Raw genomic sequence first — 17,336 nt, forward strand, 5'->3', positions numbered from 1 at the left:
TTTACATCAAAATGTTTATTTTTGGATATAGACATTTAAAACATTCATCTCCAAGAACTGCTTCAATCAGGTATACAATAAGAAATAGACTTTAAATCCCTAATACAGAAAAAAGTAACAGAATTAGTTTTTAAATGCTGCTGTAGACACTAGTGTTAGAAAAAAGAAAAGTTTATAAATGGTTTTGCACCAAAAAAATATGCAAAGAAACTTGAAAATAGAAATTGTTTGCCATTTATTTCTCTGGTTGCTGTTTAATATAGACCCAGTGACTGATTGTCTCCAGCACACATCTAATTTGGCCATGTACTGCGTTTGGCTAACGTGATCCAAAATGTAATCTAGACAGTGCTTTTCACTGGAGGATTGACAGACACGCTACACACATTAGTGAATCTTCACCACCTCAGTGAGGTAGGCTAGAAATATTATACAGAAATTGAGGCACAAAGAGGGAAGTGACTTGCCCAAAGTCCCCAGCAGCACAGTCCCTGGAAAAGGAGGGAAGTCTCCACACAGGATTCATGTGCCAGAGAGCCGGACAGGGACACCCTCATGTAGCATTTACTAATACTGAGATAAAGCTGTAGCTGATCCTTCGAGATATCTTAGCATTTCTGTACCCTAAAGAGGGGAAGTCTTTTGGGCAACTCTCCTACCCTTGGGTCTCAACTCTCCTGCTGTTCTCCTATGAATGCCTTCACATCAAGACTGCAGCAGCCTTAGATGGGGACGAGACCTTTCTTATAAAGAACCTCTGTGGTAGGATTTTTGAGGTGTGTCCATTGGAAAGACAGTGGCCAGAAGTGACAGGATTGGGAAGGCGCCTATAGGGCAATAAATGCTTATATTCTCTGATCAGTTTGTTGAGATGTCATTGCTCACTCTTTACCAGATAGTGAGAAGCAAAAAGAACTGCATTCATTTAAGACAAATGTACTTTTAAATCCTGCTATCTCATCGATTGTTGTTGGTAAGTGATTTTAAGGAATGTATGATCAATGTTTTATTTGCTACTTGAAAATTTTCCTTTCCTCAGTCTGGGATTTGGAGCACCAAGGGTAAAGGTGCTGCAAAGAAAGTTTAAGAGTTGCCAATTAAACTTTTTACTTCTGGTTTAATAGAAGGAAAACACAGTGGTATTAAAATTGGTCATGAGCAGCAAAAATTCAGGAATAAAAAATCAGCAATAAAAAGACTACAGTATAACTAGATAGGGAATTCTTTTTTTTAAAAAAGGCATGAATAAAACAGGTATTCTTAACTCTTTCTCTTGTGAGGAATACTTTCAAAAAGTACATAGTAAGACTAAGATACCAAGTTGTATACTAATATTTTTCAGGCCATGGGCCTCAAATATATATATATATTCATATATAATACTCCAGTGTGAACAGCAATTTCATGAAATGTAAAATGTATTTTTTAAAATCACACACAAGTATTTATAACCACAGGGTTCACCAGAAGTCTAAAGCAAGGAGATAGTAGTACAGAAGTGTAGGATTAGGGGACGGAGTTACTCTTCCATAGACAGTTCTGATTGAAGTTCTTCGAAACAAGTGATTTTTTTTTTTTTTTACAATAGCCTACACGTCTACTATTGAATACATTTAATATGGAAAAATAAAATGAAGAAAAGATAGGTACTTTAAAGTGTTTGGGTAAGATGCTGTCACGAAGCCTACTCCCTCTCCTTGCTTTAGAGCTCTCTAGTGAAATGGAGGTGAGTTTGATGGAGTACAGTCGGCGACCACTGAAAAACACGAGCCCTTTCAACAATGTTGCAACACCGTTAGTTTTTGGTTTAAAAACACACACACACACACACACACTCACAAATGCTAAGTGTACACACTACCAAATTCTGCGGTCAGCTTTTCCAGGAACTACTGGGGAAAAGTCTCAATGCTGCAGATCCCCGAGGGTGCCCGCACACCCAACCTTGTTTCCAGATGACTCATTTCACAGTTTGTTTTGATCATTAGCAATGTCCCTTGTCTGCAGAGGTGCAGTGTAGTTACAAGTGCTACATAGCTGTAGTTTTCAAACAAAACCACTTATATCATTGTGCTTAAGTGGAGAGTGTAGTTAAACAATACTGACCCTTGCTTACTGGCCCTATATTCTCTGTAAACAAGGAGGCTGTTTGAAACAACCACTTCAGCTCTATTTACAGAAGGGTTCCCACAGTACACACACAGGCACAGTGGTTGATAGGCTTTCTAAAAGCTGTGCGTGTGCCTTGGTCTCTTAAAAAAAGACAGTGCTCAAAGTGGAACCTATGTGCAAACTTAAACTCACAACACAGAGTAGCTCAAGCAGCCATTTTGCTCCCAAGTCATCTGAAGAACTTTACCAGATTAAGCCAGGCCCAAGAGTGCTTACATCCACTTGCATTTCTTCTTTTCCTCAAATAAGACTTTTACATGCAAGAGTTGTTTCTGAGCTTCTTCCAGCCCTCGTTCTCTTTCTAGTTTATTTAGAATCTGTTGACAATTAGAACAGTTATTTTAGATATTGTGGTTTTAGCATTACAATTCTGTTTTTTTTTTGCATTCCTGATGCTGTGAGTGGTAAATCTGTATGAAACAGATGCCAAGATTTTCTCCGATCATTTACATACTCACTTTGCAAGTTGTTTTGCTAAGTCATTATCACAGGATCAACAACACTTCAGCTTAAAATAGAAACTCTCAAGAAATACCGAACTACTTGCTTACAAATATGGGGCCAGAATTCCAAGGCCCTGTTTTATGCATTATGTCACAGCCATTCCAAGCACAGCAAGCATTCCTGGGCAGCCAACATGCAGGCAAGTATTTCTTCTTAATGCAGCAGGCAGGGGGCATCCTGGTCAGAGATGTCTACCTCCCTTGCCCTCCCCTTCCCTCCCCTCCCAGTGCTTCCCTTCTAACCCCTGACCCCTGGAAAGAGGGATGCTTATCATGTTTAAGGAACTCATTGCCTCTACCCTACCTTAGTGCTTCACTTGATCTTCAAGTAGCAAATGGAATTGGTGAGCTATTCTCACCATTGACATGGATAGCCTGTCCCAGCATGACTGAGTGGGGGGAATCAGGGAAGGGGGAATTAACATTTATTTGGAAACAGCGCATCTGATGACTGTGTCTGTGTGAATTCCCAAAGAAAAAAATCCAGATTAAGGAGAATTAATCATAAAGGAGAATGGTTTATTGAAATAGTTGCTTAAGTTAGAAATATGTCATACTTTTAACTACTGAATACAGAATCTAGGCGATTTAACAAGCTTAGCCTTCATTTTAGCAGATTACAATCAAGCATAAGCAGGTCCCTTTTATTAGGACCCCTACTTACTCATCAAAGTTAACTGTGTCAGTAGGCCCCATTAAATCAAATGGCTGGTCCAAAGGTGGGCAGCCACACGCAGGGTCTGGCTTGGTGCCAGGATCCCGCATCTCAGACAGCCTTCCTGGCTTCCCTTTCTGGCCATGTGGGATGCCAGAGCCATCCTGAGACCTACAGGATGCTTTATAACCAAATTCTAGTGGCTGATTCGTATCTGTTTTTTTAAAAATGTTATTTAAAATCTTACCTCATCAAAATATTTTATGATGTATTTGTAGATTTCTGTCAAGGCCACTTCTTCATTAAATTCATTTTCATGTTTCTTAAAGAAAGAAAGCCTTGTTGAGAGATTCTGAAGGCTTAAGTACCCAAATATAATCTTATTTCTACTTTCTAACAATACCTTAGATTCCTGAGTTAAGAATTCTTCCATCTCTGAAGATGACAATGGAGGCAAATCCCTGATTGCTTTGTAATAAGACTTTACTTCCTCTTTGTAGGTTGGGATATCCTTGGCATAGAGAAGTTTATTAGTTGGTGCTTCCTGAAAAAAAGCAGCAACCACCAAGAGTTTAAAAAACCATCAGGAAATGATAGCAGTGCCAATGTAGCTGAACCTCCACCACTATGACTAGTCTTTTCTCCTGGTAACAAGTCATCTTCATGCAGCAGGCCTTCATAAATGTTATTGACTGAATGACTGACTGCTATCCAGATAGTTCTGGTGAGTCACTGTTATTTTCAGGCAGATTAAATGCTAATATATTCTGCCTTCCTCTCATAAAAGAACTAAAATTATTATTTTTGCATGATTTTGAGTTACTGTAACAATGGAACTTATTTCAATCATAGTTCGTAACTAATAGTTGTAAAAAGCCTGAATTAAAGCATTTGCTCTCATCCTCACCCACCAGTGAATTTTGGCACTTATAAAAGGTTTGATTGTAGGTCTGATTGAGCCCTTTATATAACCATGAACGTGGTAAGTAATTGGCAATGGCAGATTTTTCTGCTTTTCCCTATTTTATTAGATTATAAAAATCTTTCAGTGTTCTCAAGAAAGAGCATGGTCATTAGTATTGGTGGCTCTGATGTCTTGATTTTGGAAAAATTCCCTGGTAGTTTGTTTTTATGTAATTTTAACTGATGTTAAAATGTAAGGGAAGATTTTTTTTTTTAAGTTATAATTTTGACAGAATTAACATGTCAGAGAAAAATCATAGCCAGTCTAGAAGAGAGACGGAAAAATTTATTCAAACCAGCCTGAGGATTATGACCTAGGAGACAGCCTCTCAGAAAGCTCTGAGGACTGTTCTCAAGAGGTAAGGGGGGTGGGGCCTGCATACATGTGATTTAGGGGAAGGGGGCTGTGCAGTCACACACTGCTATTTGTGAGGAACAGATATCTTAATGATTTTAGTGCATTTCTAAGTATGGGAAGATTCAAGAAACTGAGTTCATGAAATTCTGTCCGGAAAAATAACTAACCAAAGGCTAGCCAGTTTCCCCCGAGTGCAAACTGGCCTGAATTCCTTTCAGGGTGTGTCATAACAGGTAATGGGCAACATTATTTTGCAGTCCCCTCCCTTTCAGACTTAATTTTCACCAATGTTGGGGAGGCATTTCGTGAGCAGGAATGCTCATTCTCAGGTCAGACGAGGATTGCATTGATAGGCCACTCACTGCGCTGTTACTGAACGAGGTAGGCCCTATTAACAGCAGCCAAAAGCCTCTGGACAGCCTGTCTTACTAGACTGTCATGGTCCAGGGAATGGTTCCTTCCTGTTGCTTCTACCCACATCTAGAATTACACTATTCCAATAATTGACATTTGGTCAAATTGTTTTAAGTCATCTAGTCACCATTTTTATTGGAGGTTCAGTCATATATGTGGTAATGCACAAAATACAAATAATGAATTAACATTAATAAAGTATTTAAGCTAAGAGCTTTCTTTATATGCACCCAGTATCTCTCCAGGTCATCTGACCAGTCGCTATCTTTAAGGGAAATACTATGTTTTTATTGTGTATAAAGTATTGTATATAAAGTGTTTATTGTATATAAAGCATTGTATATAAAGTTCACCAAAGTAGTATGTACATATACAGTGTGTGGGCCATTGTGACCCCTTACAGGATTGAGAGAGGAATATTATCTTCTAAGGAGTTACACAGCTAGTGCCAGAAGAAAAATGGGTCTTTACAGTTCAGCGGGTACTTCTGCCACTGGAGAGGGCTGATAAATGCATAACGTAGGTGCATACTAGAGGGGAGGGAGGAGGCCCAAACAGGCGAAAATTCTGCTTAAATTTTTCTTGTCCTGAAATATGAATTTCTATTGTATCACTACTCGGAAGATAGGTGAGTTAATGGTAGGGTCAGTGCCCCAGTACATTTTTAAATGTATTGATGGCTTGAAGGAGGCCTGGACTGAGATCTTTTTTCACCTGTCAAGTTTACAAGTTTAAGTAGAACCTACAGCCCTTGTGATAATTCACGCAAAGTTTTATTTAGGCAGGCACTGTGGGTAGGCACTGAATGAAAACCAGTCAGCGCCTGCCCTTAAGAAGCTTACAATCTAAGATCAGTAATTAGCAGCAGTGTAGCACAAAGAAAAGGACTTAGATGTACGACCTTAAGACTCGTAACCTCTCATCATCAATTCGTCATCTAGAAAATGAGGGTAATGGTTAACTCTGTGGTTCTTGTGAGAACTGAATTATGCCAAGAACATAGTAATCAATAAACAGCCATTTTTAGTATGGATAACTTACGTGTGTTTCAGTGTACTGCACGCTAGGGAGAACTCTACCGGTCAAAATTAGCACATGGGAAATGCATCAAGGGAACATTGACAGAGTAGGTATATTTAGACTAACTCTGAGTCTTATACATTTTCTGGTACACATTAGGAAATCACATTTGTTGAATGAATGAGTAGGGTTTTACTAGACAGAGGTAACAGGAAAGGGACGAGCAAAGTGATGTGAAAACAAGCTCATGGTTAAGTCCGGGAAAGCTAAAAGCTGTAGCATGAAAGGTGGGTAGATGGACTGGGGAAGAAAATGAGGAGGCCAGAAGAGAGACTTGAAGCCCAGTGGGGAAGGGCCCCGTGGCACTCAAGATTCTGTCTGGGAGGTAATGGGAAATATTTACAATGTTCAAGCAGGAATCGGACAGTATCAGAGTTTTGTTTTAGAAAGATAGCCTGAGACACAGTGAAGGGCCCTGTAGGAGCCAGGACAGCAGTTGGCAGGGGAGGGATGGAAGTGAGTAGTAACCAACTAGAGACACAGGTGGGAGGAAGGAGAAGGGGACGATAATGACGAGGATTTTACCTTGAGAGACTATAGGCAGTGCTGGGAAAATAAAAGTCAAAAAACAAGTTTGGTTTCTAGAAATACTGGCGATAGTGAGTCTGGATTTAGACTAGGAGTCTCAGGTGCCTGTGACGTGTCCATCACATTTTATCCCAGGCACTCTGAACATCTTCCACCAAAGATCCACTGCTCAGCATGAAAACGTTTCTAAACCCATTAGGTATAGATATTGCTCAGTTTATTATGGACTACTTGGGTTAAGACCAAAACATCTCTTTCAGAGTTTCCTCTGTATTTTTATCTTTTCTTGCCTTATCGAGTTTTTGCTCAGCAAAGAACACCATAGGACAAACGATATTGATTTGATTATGAAATGACAAAATAGAGGTATTTGAAACCTCAGGCAAGATTTACTTCCCCATAAGACATTTGTTATAATCAAATAGATGCTTTTAGGTATATTCAGATGGAATTAACATAGGCAAATTTCAATAATTACATACTTTGGGTTCATAGTTTAATAGCATCTATATTAGTATCTGGAGAAGGCAATGGCACCCCACTCCAGTACTCTTGCCTGGAAACTCCCATGGACGGAGGAGCCTGGTAGGCTGCAGTCCATGGGGTCGCGAAGAGTCAGACACGACTGAGCGACTTCACTTTCACTTTTCACTTTCATGCATTGGAGAAGGAAATGGCAACCCACTCCAGTGTTCTTGCCTGGAGAATCCCAGGGACGGGGGAGCCTGGTAGGCTGCCGTCTGTGGGGTCATACAGAGTCAGACACGACTGAAGCGACTTAGCTTATATTAGTATCTACATAAGATTTTTCTAGGAAACAAAAGCTAAAGGTTTTCACTTAAACTAGATTAAAAATAGAAATAAAGGAGCAATTTTATAGAAAAGCAGGTGTTCAGTGACCATCATTTACTTTTTCTTTTGGGTTGATGTCGTGTGTTACTTGAATGTTTACAAGGAAGACAGAGTGCTTCAGACTCACACAAACACGTACAGGAAATCCTAAAGCTGGGCCTTACCTTCCCAAGTTGCTGCTCTGTGAGGGAAAACGCGTCCATGAATGCCTGGGCGATCACTGACAGACAGCCATCTATGTGTGGTGTCTTCTTAATGTCAAAGACAAACTGAGGGTTCTTCAGGATGTTTACCCAGAAGCGAAGAGGAAGGCTGTTCCGAGAGAGAGAGATACCTCGTTTCAAGTACAGCCTTTCATGTGAGGCAGATGCTGTGTTTATCACAGTTTGTGAATGGGTGTCTTTGTCCTTGCTACTGAAGTATGCAAGTCTGCCTTGCCAAACATACCAAGCAACAGAGGGCAGCATCACTCAGAACAGGAAAGGGTTACACTGTCAGCTCCCTGAAAGGGAGGCCTGGACAAGTCTGAAACTGGCCACTGACAAAACAAGAATTTTCTCCACAAATTTGTCAATTAGATAATGGTTACCAGTGAGAACATCTCATCACACCTCTTCTTACCCCCTCTAAGTCCTCACCCTGGCCTAAGCCACCATCATCTCTCACCAGGATTATCACCCGCCAGCTCCCAACAGGAAATTCTGCCACAAGGGCCAGCAATCCTCTTAACACAGAATCAGGTCCTCATCTCTCCATCCCTCTGCAGAAAGCCCTGCATGGTCTAGGCCTGGCACTCATTTACTGTGCTTCACCTTACTCACCCCAGCTCCACCGGCCTCCTCACTTCTCATCACACACACCAGGCAAGCTTGTGCCTCAGGACTTCGTCCGTCTTCCTGAAACTGTCTTGCCCCAGACAGTCTCAGGGTGTGTGCCTCAAGACCTGACTCAAATATCTCCACCAGGCCTCTGACCACCCTGTCCTGTGAGTCTGTTTTTTACCTCATTCTCTGCATTAATATTGCCTTCTAATATACAATTTACCTATTAAAATACAAGCTCTGTGAGAACATGAATTTCTGTCTCTTACTTTACCTTCAACGCCTAACAGTACCTGATACATAGTTGGTACTCAAATATTTGGATATGATCCTGGGAGTCACTCAGAGTCCTCTGGCCTAGCTAACTACCTCCATCAGAGGGGCTGCTGGGCCTTTCAGCAGCTCTGCTGTCCTGACTAGTGCCCTTGTTCACACGCTACAGTCTTCCCAGTGAGATGGTAGCCTGCAGGGCCCAAGCTTGATGTGGGAGTGGCAGGGCCTAGGAAGCCAAGGCTAGAACAAAGCGGGGAGGGAGCCACAGTAGACAGTTAAGGTAGGCCTGGAGCTTTTAATACTTATTTAAAACGGTCTGGCTATCCTCAATGCTTAGAAAGGCTTGAGCTTGCACTGAGAAGTTCTGTTGCATAATAACTGAGTCTCATTCAGCTCATGCACAAAGTATTTGAATGAGAAGTAATGAGCTATGTTTCTTTAGTGAGGAGAAATTTTAATTTGGATACCTTGCCTTAGCTCGGAGAAGGCAATGACACCCCACTCCAGCGCTCTTGCCTGGAAAATCCCATGGACGGAGGAGCCTGGTAGGCTGCAGTCCATGGGGTCGAGAAGAGTCAGACACGACTGAGTGACTTCACTTTCACTTTTCACTTTCATGCATTGGAGAAGGAAATGGCAACCCACTCCAGTGTTCTTGCCTGGAGAATCCCAGGGACAGAGGAGCCTAGTGGGCTGCTGTCTATGGGGTCGCACAGAGTTGGACACAACTGAAGCGACTTAGCAGCAGTAGCAGCAGCATGGCATTTGACCAAATAAAAACAGAAACTTATACAACAGACAGCTTGAAAATTGTTAAGTGATGAATCCTCTGAGGGACAAATTTAAGACTCTTCTCTAATGGAAAAGTGTATGTTAAAACCACAAAATATTAATTTCTCATCATTTACTGGTCAAGCTAAACTTGTTAAAGATAGTAAAAATAATCAAGTTTGTTTACTTTGCCCTAAAGAATAGGATTCTCAGCACAGGAATTGTTTTTATTTAAAAAAGAGTACCTACCAGTTAAGAAACTGCTTTGACACGATAGCTTGCCAAGCCAAAAAGTTCAAATATAGGGATAATCCTTCTGTAACTATCCATGCCCTTCTTTTAGTTAAGATTCTGTCCCAGATTCTTAAAGTCGGTAATCACCTATTGTTGTTCCCACCTGTTTGTTTTCCAAATATGTACAACGTCAGGATCTGTGATTTTTTTGTTTTCAGCCTGGGCATCCAAAAAGTCAAAAAAGTATTTTATAGCAAACGGGGCTCTGCTGTTGGGTAAACTCCAGATGCTTCTAAAAAGTTTTTCAAGTACAGAGTGAATTGCCACCTGAAAGACAGAACACATCAGACTTGGAAGATTAAAGAGAAAATAGGATAGTGGTTTTTTAAAACATGATGAAAAGTGAAATCCAAGTTCAGAGATAATGATGAACAAAACAGAAAAACAAGCTGAAGAGAAAGTATGTACAGTTGTCAAATGAGGCCAGCACTCAGTGTTTAAGACACAAGTCCTGAAAATCCATGCCCAGTTTTAGAGTGGGTGCATAAGCTTCTTGCTGGTAACATTGTTTAGGCAACAGGGAGGCTGACTTTGAAACTGCTAGCAGTTGAAATGTCAGTTACAGGGCTGTATACATAAACCAAGAAGCCCCGGATGTTTGGCTTTTATTAGTTATGTTCAGCCTGGAAAAACTCAAATGATGTTGCTTGGTTCCCAGAATTTTTCCTGTTGCATGTATTTCCATCATAGGGTTTTATTGTGTACTTTCCAGAGCATCTGACTGTTTTATAAAAAAACAAATAGAGTTCTGTGGGACAGATGAGAAAAGCCAAGAGATTCTGGCTATCCTCTACCCACCAAACAAATCTAGTAGATTTGTTTAAGCTCCAAGCTGACACACTGCTATAATCTGAAGACGCATGCCCAGCGGAAGACTAGGGCCAGGTGTAGATAATAGCACTTATATTGCTAGTCATTTCAGGAAAAAAAGGATCACTACAGACTTCTGTTTAATCCCACTAAAAACTAAATAAAGGAAAATTTGCTCCCAATTTGGTATTCCTATTCCACTGGCTTTTAAAACATCTGACACTTTTATATGTGAACAGAAGTCTTAATTTTAAAATGACCACTCCCTCTTCATTTTATTTGCAATTTAAAGAGGGAGTTTACTTGTTACTATAGATGAGCAATAAAACAAAAAGGAATAATTATGCTGTCAACCTAAAAAATAACAGTGCAGTGGTGGGTAAAGGGCTTGGGAACAACATGAAACCCCTGACTGAAGATGCTATGGTAGAAATTTGTAAAGTGCTTTATCTTTGCAGTTTGTGAGGAAGAAGAAGAAGGGGGTAGGAAGTGTTTACAATTTAAACTTTCATTTTGCTTTGCTAGAAGGCACAAGGGATTTGTAACATTTTCACACTTCAGTGGAAATTAAGTCAAACCATCATACACCCCCAAGGTAGCCCGTAAAGCGCTCCCAGAATGGTAAGTGTACCTTGGTCGACAGCAGCTTTGTCAGATACATTTCTTTTACTTTGAACTTGTGCTTCCCTCGATGTCTCTTTCCCTGCACATCTTGGAATGCTTCCGAATCTGGTAAAATCTAAAGAGAAGACAGAGCAGAAGCAGCGTTACCCAAGGAGACGCGCTGCGCTGCAGAAGGCATCCGATTCAGCGGGAGCACAAGCAAGCCTGGACTCACCAAGTGGCAGTGATCTTCTGTGTATTCCACATCTGAACGCCACGGAAAGAGGGAGAGACACAGGGCATTAGAAAAAACAACCACGGGCTAAGTGGCCTTCCCATAAGATGCCCCACTTGTGTTATAAACAGAATAGGTTCCTTGAGCCCTCCCACCGGAGCTTTTCATAGCGACATTCCGCACCCCGCCCCCCGCCTCGCCCCCCTGCGTCTTAAGACCTTAGGAACAGCGTGAAGATAGGATGGGCCAGGGACTGGAGCTGTCCCTGGAAGTGCTGCAGCAGAGGCTGAACCATCACTTGGGGGTGGGGTGGGAGAGGTTCAATTCTCATTCATTGAACAAATAGAGCTGGAGCTCCTACTGTGTGCCAGGGGCTACTAGGCAGACAACAATGAGGAAGACCTAGCTCTCACCTAAAGGAATTCACGTCCTAGCCACTGAGAGACTCCTCCTAATCACACAGTTAGCACAGCCCTAATCAGTGAGGTTCTCTGAGGAGGGATGTTGGAGCTGGACCTAAATGAACGGATAGGGAGCAGGACCAAATGGGGAGGAGGGTGGGTGCAAATGCCCTGAGGTGGAAAGGAAGGTGACCTAGGATCGGAGAGAAGGGCAGCAAGGCGGAGGTCAAGAGTGAGTGATGGAGCAGCACAAAGTGGACAGTCTGAGAAGAAATGTGGCTGAAAAGGAAGTGGCAAATGCAGGGAGAGGAGGAAGCAAGGCAGTTGGGTTTTGTTTTGAAGACGAGAGAGACTAGAACACCTTAAAATGCTGGTGGAAAACTATAGTAGTGGGGATGCGAAGCCCAGGTGGGAAACGGGATGTGGCTGGGAGGAGGGCAGCCCTGGCATGTCTGGGGAGCCAGGAGGAGGGACTGCAGAGGCAGGGAGGGAGGCAGGGTGGGCTGGCGCTGGCTATTGAAGGCATTCTGATCTCTTTTCTCTGTGAGGTACTGAGTGAAGTCATCTGCTGACAGGGAAGCCTGTGGGGATCAGAGGAGAGAACGTGGGATCACGGAGAACAGTCAGCTGTCTGGAGAAGCACAAAGGGGAACAGGGTACGTTGAGGGTCTGGATCCATATGGGAATTTACAGCCACTGAGCTGTGCTGTTGCAGGCCTCTCCCACGGGGTGGCCAGCCTGAGGTTCAGGAAAGGGGAGCAGTTGGGTTCACCAGGGGACTGGCTGGGATGTTCAGAGTGGGTGATGAAAGGACAGAGGGGCAAGGGCTTTGGAGAGTAAGGAGAGACTGGACTGGGAGGAAGCAGAGGCGCTGACCACCTTTAAGGCCCATGAAGTGATCCAAATGCAAGATCTCTAAATAACAAGCTCTCAAAAGACTATAGTCTTTGAAGTCTAAAATACATATTTCCTCCTCTTATTACAGCATAAAGACACCAACCCCCACCCTAGACCAGAAGGACAGCCGCCCACTGCAAGATGGCTTCTCTCAATATAGCTTGACTTGGGAGTAGATGGGGGCTTGGGAGGTGGGGATGTCCTGCAACCTACCAAGGGGTGTCCTCCAACCTTCCCAGTCATCCTATCCATGTTGTTGGGAGCCCTGCATTCCTCGTTTGCACTCCCCAGGTGTTGGATCCTATCAGGCTGCTCCTACCACTGAATCCAGGAATAGGGAAGCCCCACCTCCAGCTGTGCGTGTGTGAACAGGCCCTGTTGGTGAGGCCCAGAACCTTTCTGAGGGCCGAGGAGGACTGACTGACTTGGCCTGGATATAATTTCTCTAGAGAGAAGCCTGGAATAGACCTCAGGATTTTCTCAAGGCACTGTTACAGTGTTTTCCTGCCCCTAGGCTATCAGGGACATAGAAGAGTTTAGAGACTGGCCGATTAACTTTGCCCACAAAGCTCCCTCTGTCCTTGGTCCATCAGTAGGAGCTTTGGACTAAGTGAATTATCTTGTTTGTTCAGAGCTTGCAGGGCTGTGTGCTAATCTGCAGGCTTCCCTCAGTTTGCCAGGAGGATCCCCTCTGTCAGCCCCCATACTGCTGAGGAGTTGGGAAAGAGCTGCAATGGCTAAGATTCTGCCCCATCTTTAGGGGTGGTTAATGGTACCAGCTTCCTCAGTGCCGGGCAGTCACGGCAACCACTGTTCACAGTTTCCTGTCCCCCTTTGCAGAGCGTGCATTCTTAGGACCAGAAACAGATCAAAATGGCTTTCCTCCAATCAGAGAATTACTTAGCAACAACTCAGTCTCATCTTTGTGACAGTACATCTGAGAGGCAAAAAGCAATACTTTATAGACTGAGAACAAAAGGTTAACATTACGTTGGTTACCTGAAGTGAAATTTGCTATCTTCTTAAAGACTTTTATAGTGGATCCATTTGATATCTGAAAGCAAAGATAAAAAATAGATGAGTTTTCAAAATTTAATGTGTTTCTCAACTTCACTCAGGAATTAGATGGCTGGATGGATCTTACATTCTCTCACTTATTCAATCAAATATTTATTTAAGAATTCCTACGTTCTGAGCATTGCAGGCTGGAGCTATAGTGATGAGCAAGACACTGTTTCTGCCCTCAAGGAGCTTGTGGTTTTGTGAAGGAGGCAGGCAAGGGGAGGAGTCAGCTGTTTTGGGGGGCACCCCAGCCTCTTGGGAGTAGGTACTGTTTAGACCACTTTCTTTTTTGAAGGGCGGGGGGGGAGGGGGGAGGGGGGAGTCCTACCATATAAAGAAATGCTGAAACAAGTTTTCAAAAACTGGCCTGTAAAGCTGGTGGCTAGCCTATGACAGAGCAATGTCACATTTAGGTATACACATGTGCGTATCCTGGAGGTAAGCTTTGTAAGTGCCCCGTACTGGCATTTACAACCCCAATATCCATCAACAGCAGAAGGAATAAAGAGTTTGAGGTATACTCATAAAACAGGTTATGATAAGACAACCACAGTGAGCAAATTACTGCTCCGTGCCACACGGACGAACCTCACAGTGACACTGGCGAACCAAAATCCAGATAAAACGGAACGCACGCCGTGTGGTTCCATTCACATTTAGCTTAAAAAAAAATAGAAAAACAAAAACCCAGTCAAAACCATGATTTAAATGTTTGGAGAGGAGAAAGTGCTGATTAGGAGAGTCCATAGGGGCCGTCTGTGGTGCCCATAAGGCTCTATTTCTTGATCTGAGTGGGAGCTGTAAGATAGGCTCACTTTGTGATAATCCGTCCAGCAGGACACTTATAACGTATTCTCTTTTTTTGAAGGTCTTTATCTTTTTAAAAGAAGCTTGTAAGAATCGTAAAATTGCATACACTTTTAAATAAAAACTTGAAACATGACTTATAGGAATGTTCTTGTATTAAGTGTACAGCTCAGGAATGTTCACTTCAGTGTATACCTCTGTAGCCACCACCCACATCAACATACAAAATTATATTTCAAGGTTCCAGGAAGTACCCCTGTTATGCTTCTCAATCAATAACCACCCCATCCTCATCCAGGGGTAATCGCTTTTGTGACTTCCATCACCACTGATTAGTTCTATCTGTTCTTGAACTTCACGTACATGGAACCATTCAGCATACACTTGTGTCTAGCTTCTTAGGGTCAATATAAAGTCTATCACGTTTATATTTATCTGCATTGTTGCAGCTACCAGCAGTTTGTCCTTTTAAAAGAATTATTATTCTAGTGAATGAATACACTACAAAAAAATTGCCACACAATAAAAGGGAAGAAGTACTGACACATGCTACAACATGAATGGATCTCAAAAACATGGTTAAGTGAAAGGAGTCAGTCACAAAAGATCACGTATTATACAATCATAGTTTGTCCAGAATAGGCACATTTATACAAACAGAAGGTAGATTATTAGTTGCCTTTGGAGGAATGAAGAGTGACTCTCAATGAGTTCAAGGTTTCTATTTGAAGCAATGGAAATGTTTTAAAATTAGGTTGTGGTGATGACCGCACAACTCCACAGATGTTCCCAAGACCCACTGAGCCACTCTCACCTGGAAAAGGCGACCTTTAAGATATGCAGATTATGTTCCAACACAGCTGTTTTTAAAAACTGTCATGGATTTTAAATGTATGCATTTGACATGCTTTCACCATACTGGCGTGATTTCAACCCCAATGTGTAGCCTCTTTTGGAGATAACATCAAGAGTTCTGAGGGATGAGAACCTTTGGGGACCATGGAACCTTTGGTGTAACCCTTCCCCACACTTAACCAGAGGAAGAAGGGCCCATCAGGCCAAGGGGGCCTAGATGCTAAGAGAAAGAGGGCAGGCTTTGCTCGCTGGAGGAGCTGTTGTTCTGAGGTGCTGGTCCACATAAATACTAGACAAAGGGGCCATGGAGAAGCGGAAGGGCGGGGATACACACAGCCTCACCTTTATTCTGGGGCGTGACTGGAGGGTTAACCCTGTTATTTCTGAACACTGTCATCAGCCAGGTGATTTTTCCCTCCACTTGAAAGCTCTAAGGCTTTTCTGAATTCTAATATTAATTTGGACCTGGGCTCCCTCTATTTGGGAAAAAAAGTAAAAACTTAGACTGTTTCTGGCCTGTGGCAAGTTGGTTATCAGAATGTACAAACCGGCTCAGCAAACACCAAAGGATTAAAGCCTAATCTCTTGCAGGTTGTCCCCACAGGGGAAGGAACTCTGGTGAGAGCCAGCCCTGGAGGAGGCCCCTGAGCACAGGGTCCAGCCAGTCACTAAGTCTAGGCCAGAAGCCTCCAACTACTGGTGCTTCTGACATCTTGTGGGGGAAGGGGGCCTGGGCAGGGCTGGTGGGGGCCTTCTGGCCTCTGCAAAGTGTCTCGTGCATGGATTCTAAACTCGTACTGAGCTCCTGGACTCTGCCACTATTACCAAACATCCTCTCCTTTCCCCTTGAGCCATTCATTGTTTTCTGGCTGATTTTTCAATTCTCCTCCATTTTTGATGCAATTAAAGTCAACGCTTTGTGCAGGCACCCCCTTAGCAATACTCAGACACCGAGTTTATGAGAATGTCTGAACATCATTACAAAATCCCTCCCCATGAAGAGCTGGATATGCTCTGCTTCTAAGCCAATAAACACCTTCGTTATAAAAGGAAGCTGGTGATTCACTCTGGGTAATTGTCAAAGAATGAATCCCAAGTGGATCCTGTTGTGTGTTGAGCCAATACTCTGCTACTGTCAGATGCTTTGTTTTGCCAAAAGCGAGCACCCTTACTCTATAATCACAAACACCACGGATGGGCTTTCCGATAAGGAGCACAGCCAAAAGTTCAAATGTCTTTTCGAGAGCTGGCAATGACTTGCTGCTGGCACGGTGCTCAAGCATTAAGACAGCGCAGACGCAGCTTGTACCGGGGAAATTTTACTCTGAAATTATCTCCTGAGAGCAAGTGTAAAAGCATTTTATTAGCAGATGAGTTGTGTATGTGTGTGAGCATGTATGTGTGCGAGGGTATGTCTAACTTTCACAGCTGCTCTAGGGCTGGCACGTTTTTCCCTCCACGTGACACGTTAACACTGTTATAAAGACAGAAAACTAGTTTAGTTACAGATGTTTGTTGGGGCGGGGGGGCGGGGAGTGGTGGTGGTAAAGGGTTCCATTTTCTGTTTTGCAGAAAAGTCAGCTGCTGCCGAGTGAAGGACAGAAATGCCATTTTGAAAAGTGCCACAGAATCCAAGGTGTTAAATATATGATGCTGTTTGTTCCATCTGAGGAGCTCCAAAAGCTTTCCTAAGAGTGGCTCGTTAATCCTCCCATACTCCTGTGAGGCTGGGAGCATCCTGTGGGCCCCTACTTTAGGAATGAAAACCAAATTAAATCAAAGAAAGATTAATGTCACTAGATGGATCTGTGGCAGGAATGTTTCTCCGGCCCAGAGCAGAGTTGGTACACACAGCAATTTCACATTAAATTCCTTCCAGTCTCATGGTGCTCCAAGACAAAATGACATCAAAGACCTACCCCTCCAATGAAGGTAGCTGACCCTCACTGGAACGAGGCAAAGATGACCGCAGACTTTTCTAC

At 42.9% G+C, this 17,336-nt stretch overlaps 1 protein-coding gene and 1 long non-coding RNA gene across 2 annotated transcripts in view; one reads left to right on the forward strand and one right to left on the reverse strand.

Annotated features, from left to right (window-relative positions):
* The window catches only part of PLXNC1 (plexin C1), a 157,124-nt gene continuing 139,788 nt past the window's right edge, over positions 1-17,336 (reverse strand). The window contains exons 24-31 of the mRNA XM_025284337.3: positions 13,630-13,684; positions 11,333-11,364; positions 11,126-11,233; positions 9,788-9,951; positions 7,690-7,837; positions 3,734-3,874; positions 3,578-3,652; positions 1-2,489 (exon numbers count right to left, since the gene is read on the reverse strand). Coding sequence (XP_025140122.1) covers positions 2,385-2,489; positions 3,578-3,652; positions 3,734-3,874; positions 7,690-7,837; positions 9,788-9,951; positions 11,126-11,233; positions 11,333-11,364; positions 13,630-13,684 — 828 coding nt within the window. The 3' untranslated portion in view covers positions 1-2,384. The remainder of the gene's footprint in view (positions 2,490-3,577; positions 3,653-3,733; positions 3,875-7,689; positions 7,838-9,787; positions 9,952-11,125; positions 11,234-11,332; positions 11,365-13,629; positions 13,685-17,336) is intronic.
* Positions 11,228-14,635, forward strand: LOC112584622. The gene is made up of 2 exons (XR_006550631.2): positions 11,228-12,389; positions 12,719-14,635. It is a non-coding gene; the product is annotated as an uncharacterized LOC112584622 (long non-coding RNA).

Source organism: Bubalus bubalis, chromosome 4 (genome assembly GCF_019923935.1).
Source record: "Bubalus bubalis isolate 160015118507 breed Murrah chromosome 4, NDDB_SH_1, whole genome shotgun sequence".
Taxonomy (NCBI): domain Eukaryota; kingdom Metazoa; phylum Chordata; class Mammalia; order Artiodactyla; family Bovidae; genus Bubalus; species Bubalus bubalis.